This window comes from Frankliniella occidentalis, unplaced genomic scaffold (assembly GCF_000697945.3).
Source record: "Frankliniella occidentalis isolate FOCC.00 unplaced genomic scaffold, Focc_3.1 Scaffold142, whole genome shotgun sequence".
NCBI classification, from domain to species: Eukaryota; Metazoa; Arthropoda; class Insecta; order Thysanoptera; family Thripidae; genus Frankliniella; species Frankliniella occidentalis.
Genome location: NW_026267269.1, coordinates 89,506 through 100,685, shown reverse-complemented (window position 1 = coordinate 100,685; position 11,180 = coordinate 89,506). Strand labels below are relative to the sequence as shown.

Below are 11,180 nucleotides of genomic sequence, written 5' to 3'. Positions count from 1 at the left end.
AAGGGCCTAAGGGCCTAAGGTGTGCGATGCCGATCGCATCATCACGCCGCTTCCGTCTTCCCAGGCCGGGGCGGCTCAGCGGACTATTGTCAAGTCGGATTACGACCAAATGCTGCGCCACCGGGAGACAAAAGTCAGACTAGGCGGAAACAAGTCTGTTGGTCGCCAGATACCCCCCTTTTTATTATTTTCGTTTTCCATACAGGAAAGAGGACATAACATAGCGCGTAAAAAAGGCAAAAATATTCCACTTGCCATTCAGTTGAGCCCCGTCGGCGGGTTCAGCCAGAGGGGAAAGGGCAACAAATAAAACAGGAGTCGGGCAGCAGGGAGGTCAACTTCGGATAAGTAATTTGCTGAAAGGTGGCTTATAATGCCACGAAAAACAGACCGCCCAGGCCCGGGCCAGGGTCCGCGGAGTTCGGGGTGGGGGGGAAAGCTTTTGGCCGACCCAAAGTCAAGTACGTGTCGCTGCTGCAGCAGGCTAACCTAAGAGTGCCGGCATCGTTCAGATAAGCCGTCAACAGCAGGGAATCCGCCTCGGATTCCGCATTGACCGAAAATGACGTGGACGTTGCCTCGTTGTCGGGCGGCGACGGCTGCTGCTGCTGCTGCTGCGGCCGCTGCGGCTGCTCGGGGGGCTGCGCGCTCTGCCTCATGTCGTTACCAAGTGACCTATGCTCGCGGCCCGGGCTATCCGACCAGCATGGCTCATGCCCGAGATCGTAAACCGCTCACACGTCCCCCGCACCCCTCCCCGCCCCGCCCCGCCTATCTGCAAGGTAAATTTCCGCCCCATGAGCTCGCGTGGATTTTGGTCCAATTAGAATGATGGGAAAAATAAGCGCGGCGCGACGAAAAATATCTAACGCCAAACACGCGTCGTCGATCGACGTACAGCATCGCGTCGGGCCGGCGGCCTGCAGGAGGGGTCGACCGACGGGATCACGGACCGCCAATCGGATCAGTTATTATTCTCGCATTCATGGCACATGAAGCGCGAGCCAAAAGTCGCCCGCGCTGCATACAGAGAGCTCTCGTTACCGAATAAGTAAAAGGGTTTGGGAAATCTAAAGCGTCGCGTTGCTTGGCACACAAAGGGGTGCGCTTGTCGCTGAGTCTAATGAGTCCACCGGGTCGCCAAGTCGAGCCAAGGCAGCAGCAGCCCAAAGAAAAGTTTACTAAATTTATTATTAATAATTTTTGATTAGATTTCGCTGGTGCAGTCCGGGAGGGAAAAGAGGGAAGGAATAACACAGGCACGCACTCAGAAGAAAAAAGGGGGTTTTCTCATCAGGTAAGCCGATTTTAGGTCTTTTTCCAGAAAAAAATTGTAAAAAATGTCCGTCAGTGACGGAATTTGTGAGCGACTGAGAGGTGCTACTTACTTGTTGTTGAAGCACATGACTAGACGCGTCTTTGCAAGAAAGACGCTTCTAGGGGCGTGTTGCTACAGTACGTAGCACCCCTCAGTCGCTCACAAATGCCGTCACGGACGGACACCCCTATCTGGAATTGCCCAGAGAGAAACTTGATGATGCACGAAAGATAGATTCACTAAATTAAAATGAAATTAATTCTTTTCAACCACCATCATCTTAGATTAAAATAAAATAATCTCTAGTAAGTTGACCGAATTACAAAAATTTGAAAAATAGAAACAAAATAACAACAGCAGCTACACAGACACAGTACACATGCAGTGTATGGTCCACAGACAGGAGGATAGAGGCAGCTCATCGCGAGAGCTCCCATCTAGGCAAGGACTCAGCCCGGCCCAGGACCGGGGACCGGGACTTCCCTCTGCCGCTGCCAAGGCGGCCGGCTGCTCTCATTCGAATCGCCTTAATTCTGTGGGCCCGAAATGGGACAGAGCCAACGGAGAGAGAAAGAGGACGTTATAGACCCGCTGCGCTCACAGGAGGCGGGCGTGCACCACGGCGGAGCGCGCATACGCAAACGCCCCACACCTCCCCTCCCCGACAAAATGCGTAAAAGAGAGTTACGCACCACTGCAGTGGATGAGAAACTGAAATCACGTAGCGCAAAGCGCCAGGAGGGATCCGCAACGACACACACACACAACCACACACGCGAGCGAAAAAATAAAATAAAAAGGAACCACAAACAACGACAAAAAAATAAGAACAGGGGAGAACACAAAAACAAAACACACACACACACACACACACACGTGAACGACGATCCACACGCGGCCGCCAACGACACACACACACACACGAGGAGCGATGCGAAACGAAGTAGATAAAAATAATAAAAATAAATAATGAAATAAGTAAGTGAAAAGGGCGCGCGGGGCGGGCGAAAGCACACGGCAGGTCTCGGCTCGCGGGAGCGGTCGCGCGCGAGGCTCCGCTCGACTTGACTTCGACTCTGTTCTGTCCCGTCGGTCCTGTCGGTGCGGCTGCACGCCGCCGCTGGCCGCTGGACCGACGGGAAGGCACAGGTGGGAGGACGGCGAGGGGCAGGTGGAAGGACGGGGAGGGAGAGAGAGAGGGGCGGACACAGGGAGGGGCGCGGGCCCGGCACAGAGTCCGTCCAGTCGCAGCCCGTTACCGGGAGCGGCCCTGCCCAGCACCGGCCCGAGTGTGAAGAACACACCCTCCCTCAAGTTTAGAGAGACCGACAAAAAAAGACGACACAATAAAGCACACCGTACAGTGACAAGAGTCGGGCGTATAGCATACTCGTGTGCAATCGACTGATGTGTGACAGACGACACGGAAAGGGCAATTGCAACGCGACGAGACAGGTCGCACATTACCCTATTCGTGTACGACATCTTAGGCGCAATTTTTACGTGGAGCGGGCCTTCGAAAATACCCCCTCCCCCTCGAGTGCTATGAACCCTTGCCCTTGCTTTGGTGTGTCGGAGGGGCGGAGGTTTCCCCAATGCAATTGGTACGGTAATGCGCGCTGTGCGCACCCAAACAGACAAACTTACTGTCGCTTCCATGCGTATTGCGCGCGCGACATTTGCTATAGTGTTCAAATCGCATTCCGACAGAGACCAAAAGCGCCGCGCTGACTGCGGCGAAACACATTTCAACGGCACAACTACTATACACTTTCCCTCCGACCAGAAGGTAATCTATCAAAACAGATCCGTCTCAAACGTAGAAGAGTCACATGCTCTGCGGCTGTCGTCTGCGAGCCGCTTCATTAGCGTCCCCATCGCGTCCGCTACGGGCCGCCCCGCCCCGCCCCGCCACGCCCCGCCCGGGCCTCGTTAAAGCGGGCCACCTTTGCCTCGCCATAACACCACAACTGCGCGCACCTTTGCTCTCAAGAGCCCCGCAAATAAGTTTAGTAGCAGAGTCCGGCGGCGGGAGATTTTGAACGGTGCACCTCCACCTCCTCCTCGGTCGTGACTGGATGCAAATAAAATTGCAAAGTCTGCAAGCGCGAGGCGGGGGCCGGCGCGCTCGTATCGTGTAGCTGCCGTCTCCACCGCGGCCGCGCCAGCGCTGCAGAAGGGCAGGGAACTGCTACCCATTAGAGCGCGGGCACGCCGCCGCTCCCCTTAACGAACAGAGCCCTTCCACCAGAGCCGAGGAGCCGAGTCGCACGTCCAAAACGACGTGGAAAACGCCCGGGCCCCGCAAACTCAGTCACAGAGAGCGCAAGCGAATCGGAGTCTCTGGATCCATTAATACAGACACTTAAAAATTATCAGCGCTATAAACGTAACCGCGTGGTTTTTCTTCTTGTGTTTTGGTTGAGGTGTTTTTTGCGCCTCCAGTGGTAACGCCACCCTCCTCACCGGGAAGAGAACAGTAACGCCCAAGCAGTCGTGCTCGCGGCCGTCTTGTGCCGTGCCAGGCGGGACTTGATCCACTTCCCTGGTTTTCTGCTGGACGCCGCCGTCGGTCGGTCGGACGTCCCTCTCGTCATCGCTCATCGGCCCCCACCGCCGCCCCGCCCCGCCCCGCCCTGCCCAAGCTCCACCACGCCCGGCTTGCCGAACGCGATTTTCCGCACAAACCTTACTCGTCAGTTTGGGGACGGTCCGCGAGGGCGCGCAGGTAGGCCGACCCGCAGTGCGCGGCGGTGGGCGTGTTGCCTACCACGGAGCCCACAGGGGCCTGCGGAAATACAAAGCTCTGCTGCAGCGACAACGCACAGCGGAGAGTTCGCGCGCTCATTGTTTCGTCTACAGGATCATTATTTAGCAGCAACAACCAGGAAGAGATGTGGTATAGTCGCTTTCCAGCGGAGCAGCGCTCATGTTATTCGTCTCTGTTTCGACGGGTCGGACGGCGCGTGTCCGTGTAGCTTCATCGGCGCCTGTTTTGGCAGAGACAAGTCCGTCATGCTGTGGGTCCGCTAACGAACGCACAGCACTTCTCTCTCTCTCGCGCGCGCGCGCGCTCCGGGGGGCGGCCGCAATTCATTTTTGGCGTTCATTATATTTCCAAGTCGCGTGTCGTGTGATGACAGCCCGCCCGACTTCCGCCACGCTTATTCGCCGATCCAATCCGCCGCGGCGGTAGGCAGCGGCCGACGAGCCGAGAGAGTTTTGACCAGTGTGCGTGCGTGTGTGCGCCGTGGTGCGGGCGTGTGCGTGTGTGCGCCGTGGTGCGGGCGAGCGCGCGCCCCTCCCACGACAGCCAAGGCTGCGGCGGGGAACGCTCGCGCCGCGGCCGCGGGTCGACACCACGCCCAAGGCGCCGGGCCGGCCCGTCCGCGACGTGCGTCTCTGCGCGAGAGTGCGTGCGTGCGTGTACTATTTCAGGTGCACACCCGCCCCGCGAGTCGAGACAACAACGTTCGGCCGACGGCCGGGCGGGAGGCGACGACAGCGTGCGCACGGTCGACATGGCCGACGTACAGCCGAGCACATATACGGGTCAGGGTGACTTGGGGTAGTTGCACCCCAAGCTGCAACCGCCCCCTCCCCCCCTCCATACACCTACATCTTGCTCTGTCGCCTCCCTTGCTCCGACCTCCAACTACGAAATGGCGCTTCAGTAATGTTGCTAACGTTTTAGGCCGTTCACTACTACCCCCAACCCACCCCCAAAAAAATATACAAGTGACGCACAGACACTTACTTTGGCAGGTAGCATATCTTTAAGTCACGCAATGCGGAATCGCTACAGTTTCGATAAGCCACCCTCATATAGTGCTACTCACGAACCTACTATATACGTGAATAGCCATAACACATGCGCTTCATATACATGACATGATACCTCACAGACGTGCACGCTGTACTTAGTTTCCATATACAAAACAAATCACATCTTGTGATGAAAAAAGGGTCGTAACTTCGCTACCACGGCACGACAATCCAGAATTTGTGTCAGTTGTAATTCAAATGCAGCGGCGAAATGAGGAACCTGAAATTCTCAACGCTGCGCGCCACTTCGCGCATGCGCACGGTTTGTTTACAGCCACCACAACACCACACTTAACCTCAACACCACTTCCACAAGTTGGGGCATATTTCACTATCAGCAATAACAGCGCTAGGATACGACAAAAATTACAACTTCAGAAGTAGAGAATTCGAGAGGCATTTTTCTCACTCACCCCTCTTCTTGTAGTTCCTGTCGCTCTCCTCTCGGAACGGGTGGCAGTTCGGGCTGTTACACACGGAGCAAGTGACTACGAGATAAAAATGGAACGGCCTTGAAAGCTAGCTGCTCGCTCGGTCGAGTTCGGGCTCCAATATGGGTGGGGCTCGAGAAATTTGAGGTGCCCAGGGAGAAAATGCTGGGCTAGCGTGCGCTGCACGACACTCAGAGATATGGATTGACAATGGGTATCACAATTTAAATGACTGTGCACCTATTGTGAGTGCTGACTATCACAGACAGAGGTACCACCTGCAAAGACAAAAAATATATTAAAAGATGAGAGGGGCACAGGGCATAGATACTTTAAAATGAAACATTGATTCATTAGCGACCACTTATTTATTTTAAGTGTTTACAAAATTCACTACTTTGTTCTCTTTTTTCATCCAAAAGTACATGGGCAAAGTGAAACAGACTTTTAAGCATTTCACAGATGGTATTTAATAACTTGGAATGAAAATGAGTGCTTAGAACACTCAAATAAAAAAAAAAAGTCCATTAGATCACACAAATTGGATTTAAATGAATTTCCTAAAATAAAATTACACTTAATATAGAGCCAGCTTAAGGGTCAGTAAAAAGTGTTCAAGACTTCACAGCAAATACACAGTTCATGATTAGATACAGATCGTGGTATTCTTACATACAACATATACATATATATTTCATATATCATTTGTAATATAAATTATTCTGTCTTCAGCATTATAAGGGGGTTCCTATAATAAAATTTGTGTGGTAGCCAGCACCACTATTGACAATAAAAGGTCACTTGGAAAGATCATGCCTTTCACTTAGTTGCAAAAAATTTTCATGCAGTTGTGACCATACCAAATGAAAATGAGACAAGGACAGATTTAAATGAAAAGATGACATTTGAAATTAAGATTAAAACAAGCTGCAATGAGCTGGCCGCGGTTTCTACAATACAAGATTTGATAAACTAGATGGCTCAAACATATGTACATATCTTTGAACCTACCACATGACTAGCACCTTTAGTAAAGAGGTCTCATGACGGCTGTCTAAATACAAGGCAAAGCACTACATGAAATATGACAATTAAATCACCTTGACAGACCTGAGAGTTAAAAAAGCAAATATTTTTCACTCACATTTTACTCTGGTTTAGTGCAGGAAAAAAGTCACATTACATGCTGGCACTGAAAATGTATCTTGATGAAATCTATATCAATTACAATGTACTAAATCTCTTTCAGGGCTAGCATAATCATTCCAACTATTCCTCGTATCATCTACAAAATATTATCACCATTTCTGTGGCCTGGCAGAAAGAACCCACACAGCAGAAAGGAAGACACATCACACATAAATTAAACAGATTAGAAATTCTAAAAGTTTGCAAAATATACGGACTTTTTGACTTGTAAAAGTAGATACAATACTGTAACTGATAAGAATATAAGTAATTCAATAAAAATTGTAAAACAAACTGGGAAAATAAAACACTTGCCGCAGGCTAAATTTGACTTCCTATCCATATAGGCAAGCATGAAGTATACTTAAAATTTAGACACGGGAATAAACCCTACAAGGATAAAATTTAAAACTCATACAAGCAATATCTTAATCAGGAACACACAAAGGTACTAAAAAAAATCCCCATCATACAATGTATTCAGTTCTGACAGATCACTAGTACATTGCATTAAACTTGCATAGCAAGTTTATAACATTGTCCAAAATATTACCAATAAATTTCTACTGAGAGGGATTAGTAAGAAATATGTATTAACTATAAGTGGTAACCTCATCGCACAATAAGAAACAATAGATGAGGTGACCTTTTGTTTCATCACAGACATCCACTGGCACTGGGCTACCAGGCAAGACGTGGCAGCCAACTTAGTTAAAAAGAACCGAATTAGGGTCTTCGTTGTCTAATTGTTTGACATAGCGCAGTACATCTTTTTTCGTAATCACACCCAACAGGCGACTGAAAGAAAAAGACAAAATTTAGAATGACTCTTCAAGTTTAAAATTAACAGACCTGCCACATTTCAACTTATGTTCAAATACCCACCCATTGTGTGTAACAAGAGTTTGCCTCAAGCCAAGCTTGCGGAACATATCTACAACAGTCTCCATTGGAGTTTGATCAGTAATCGTTATAGGAGCCATGTCAAGAATATTCTTGAGTAAAAGCGGAGCAGGTGTTCCTGGCTGAGGTGGTTGTTGTGGAGAATTGCTAGTAAAGAGTACCAATGAACTTGGTCTTAGACCTTCGACTGCCCGCCGAGCTTGCGCTAAAAATGAAAATGATACATTTACATCATCACAGAAAACAGCATTTACTGGAAATTCAGATGTAATTGAGACTCACCAAGAGCTAGATTTAAGTCTCTCCTTAGTACAAAGCCAACTAAATATTGGCTTTCACGTGACACTACAACAGGGAAGCCGTTGTGCTCTGTTTCTTTCATCAGTGTTTCAACATCCTCCACAGTCATGGAATCCTGTGTCAAGACACTTAATGTCTCATTCCGCCTTGATACAAAAAAAGGAAGAATTAGTATTTATATCCTCTATCTAAGGATAATGACACAAAACAAAAACTGTATCATAGGATGAATCACGTACTTAGGCTGCATTACATCTGCTGCAAGTGATGTGTGAGCAAACTCTTCTTTGCTATCCAAAAATGGATAACCGTTAAGATTTATATGGGCATCATAGACCCCATGGCTTCCAAGGGCATCACCTACCCATTTGCTGGCCATGGCTGCTGCCATTAGCGGGACAATGTAGCGCACACCACCAGTCAGTTCAAACATTACAACCACCAAGGACACTGAAAATAGGATTCATAATATTAGATAATGAAAATGTGTACCAATAAAACTTAACAATTTTTTTAAAAAATGGTTTGATAGACACAAAGATAGTCATACTAACCTGTCATTCTTGTGACTCCACCAAGAACCGCTGCAGCCCCAACCATAGCATATAGACCAGGAGTTATACAGTCTTTCATTGTGGAGCACTCTCCACTGAACACCCATATGTGGGGGTAATTAAAAGCCAATTGTTCCATGCCAATGCCAACAATGCGGCCCACAATTGCCCCAAGACAAAGAGATGGAATAAAAAGACCACATGGTACCTTTATACCAAATGTAAATACTGTTGCAAGCAACTTGAAAATTAGAGCAAGAACAAGAAGCCACATTGCACGGTAAACCTTAGGGCCAGCTGAGGCAAGGTCGACAGCTGACTTCACATCAGTGAAGTTGCGGTTGTAATCACTAAAGATATAAGTTAAAAAGACAGATTTTAGTATCTTTTTTAAAATTTTGAAACTCCAAATAGTATGAGAAGCTTTATTTAAGTAACAAACTTACCACAGATCATCAGTGTTGGTAACACCACACTTGCGGAACAACAAATAAATGAGTTCACTTGTGCTCATACGAGTGTATGGGTTGGGGTAAGCAAGCACTGCAGTCACAGCAGTCACAATTAAGACCTCAGTTACTGGGTACTGGCCAAGCTTGGATGTTTTGCGATATTTGCACCAGTACAGATTTGCTCGTATGAATATAGCAGCAATGACACCCTGCACACAAAAATTTGTTCAAAATTTCTTATATTTGCAAATAGTTAAGGCATCAGTACATAGTCTACTACTCACCCCAATAATACCAAGTCCGACAAATGGGACAAGTTCAAAAAAGATCCAAGGGTTGTTATATTCAACAAAGAATAATACTGAGTGCTCATTTCCGAATGGATTAATAGAATGTAACACAAACGCAGCCACAAGAGCACAGAAAAACGAGCGCCACAATGTCTTCAGGGGAAAATAATAACTGACCTGGAAATAAATTTTATCTTAAATTTAATATACTGTACAACCGCATAACACCCATCCCAAAAATGTTTTATATTATAGTAGCATACCTCCTCTAAGCTGAAAAGGACACCTCCAATTGGAGCACCAAAAGCAACAGATACACCAGCTGCAGCAGCAGCAGAGAGAATCTCTCTCTTTTTTGCTTCATTTCTTCCATATTTGGGGAAAAGGTATGAGAGTATATTGCCTACAAAACCAAAATTGAAGTAAGCTATTAATACAAGATTTTACAGCCATGTTTTATTTCTTACCAATACAACTTACCAATACAACAGGCAATATGAACCATTGGCCCTTCTTTTCCAAGACTGAGACCAGCAGATACAGATAGCATGATACCAACTGATTTTATAATTAAGGTCCATTTTCCTAGATAACCCCTGATGATAAAGCCACTCAATATAGTTTTGATCTGGAAGAAAATACATTGTCAATTTTTGTCGAAGAAAAGACAATACCATAAATAGGCCACAAAGCAAAACAAAAGGATTTTCATTGAAATAATTACCTCTGGAATACCTGAGCCGCATGCGTATGGTGCAAACATTCGGACTAGTGATGCAGCAAGAGAGGCAAAGAGGAGAGCCCAGGCTATATACATTAGATATGAAATAATGTAGGCACCTGCGCCGGTTCTGGACTGGCCAAGGACTTCAGACCATGTCAGCCACTGAAAAGAAATACAGGATGGAATAAGAGAGAATTTGCTTCATTGTTTAAAATTTAAGCACTAAGCATCACAATGAATTTAAGACTTACATCAGAGCAATTTCCTGTCTCAAAACTAGTTGTCTCATTTGATGACCAACAACATTGCTCTCGGTTGAACCAAAAGCGAGAAGGGCAAATACCATATTTCAAATCTGACATCCATGATGCACCAATGTCAATGACACCAGCGACTACTCCTGTGGTTAATCCTACTAGTAAAACACAAACCCAACCAGACCATGCATCATGTGCTCCTTTCACTAGGTCAAATAAAGAGTTCTGTCTTCTCTTAACAATGTATCGGTGACGCATGCGGTCTCTTGCAATATCTCTTTGCCAATCGATGGTGTGGAAATCTTCATACTGGCCGATACCTGGGATCTCATCACCATCGGCAGCAACTGAAAATAATAAAATCAGATGTTACATGTAATTTATAAAATGAAACAATTTTTAATGGTGAATAATGTCAGAAATAAAGAGATACAATACACAAAAATACAATCAAATGTCATTTGATTAATAGACACAAACAAAAAGAAATAGCTTGCAAGAATTATGATTGATGAAAGCATAATTATGTCTGGTTTAATAAAGCATATTTTTACGTGCAGGTGATAATAATAAGATAAGAAAGCACAATTCAAACTAAAAATACACTAAAATATTTCAAGGTGCTGATAAGCTAGTTTGTTGTGGTGTTACAGCTTCAGAAAGAGTAATAGGACAGCAAAACACTTATGGTTCAATATTGGTATAAAGTAAAGTTTTAAACGAAAACAATTCAAGAAAATTACAAAAATCCTGCTACAGTAATTCTCAAGAACACTAACAAAAGAATCATTCTTCACACAATAATAATTACCATGCTGCAGGATAGAGGTTCGCTGATAGCAAAGCGACTCACCTTCACCATCCCCCATGCAGTAAGTTACACCAGGTACTTGGAAGAAAAGGAAAATCGAGAATGAAGATAAAAAAATATATATATA

At 46.5% G+C, this 11,180-nt stretch overlaps 2 protein-coding genes across 18 annotated transcripts in view; both read right to left on the bottom strand.

Annotated features, from left to right (window-relative positions):
* The window catches only part of LOC127750153 (uncharacterized), a 14,878-nt gene extending 9,046 nt beyond the window's left edge, over positions 1 to 5,832 (bottom strand). The window contains exon 1 of one of the 5 annotated variants that reach the window (XM_052270887.1): positions 5,557 to 5,832. Coding sequence is in view for 1 of the 5 variants with exons in the window: in XM_052270883.1 (XP_052126843.1) it covers positions 490 to 659 (170 nt within the window). In the remaining 4 variants the exon portion in view is untranslated. The other 4 variants (XM_052270885.1, XM_052270886.1, XM_052270884.1 and 1 more) reach the window with 4 other exon arrangements.
* Positions 5,833 to 5,923: 91 nt separating this feature from the next.
* Positions 5,924 to 11,180, bottom strand: part of LOC113204979 (H(+)/Cl(-) exchange transporter 5) — a 9,100-nt gene continuing 3,843 nt past the window's right edge. For 7 of the 13 annotated variants that reach the window (XM_026420373.2, XM_026420374.2, XM_026420380.2 and 4 more), the window contains 12 exons: positions 11,054 to 11,131; positions 10,237 to 10,589; positions 9,986 to 10,147; positions 9,742 to 9,889; positions 9,525 to 9,664; positions 9,256 to 9,438; positions 8,966 to 9,180; positions 8,520 to 8,869; positions 8,205 to 8,415; positions 7,948 to 8,111; positions 7,648 to 7,870; positions 5,924 to 7,560 (listed from right to left, as the gene is read on the bottom strand). In XM_026420373.2, the coding sequence (XP_026276158.1) occupies positions 7,470 to 7,560; positions 7,648 to 7,870; positions 7,948 to 8,111; positions 8,205 to 8,415; positions 8,520 to 8,869; positions 8,966 to 9,180; positions 9,256 to 9,438; positions 9,525 to 9,664; positions 9,742 to 9,889; positions 9,986 to 10,147; positions 10,237 to 10,589; positions 11,054 to 11,131 (2,318 nt within the window). In that variant the 3' untranslated portion in view covers positions 5,924 to 7,469. The remainder of the gene's footprint in view (positions 7,561 to 7,647; positions 7,871 to 7,947; positions 8,112 to 8,204; positions 8,416 to 8,519; positions 8,870 to 8,965; positions 9,181 to 9,255; positions 9,439 to 9,524; positions 9,665 to 9,741; positions 9,890 to 9,985; positions 10,148 to 10,236; positions 10,590 to 11,053; positions 11,132 to 11,180) is intronic. The other 6 variants (XM_052270878.1, XM_052270882.1, XM_052270880.1 and 3 more) reach the window with 2 other exon arrangements.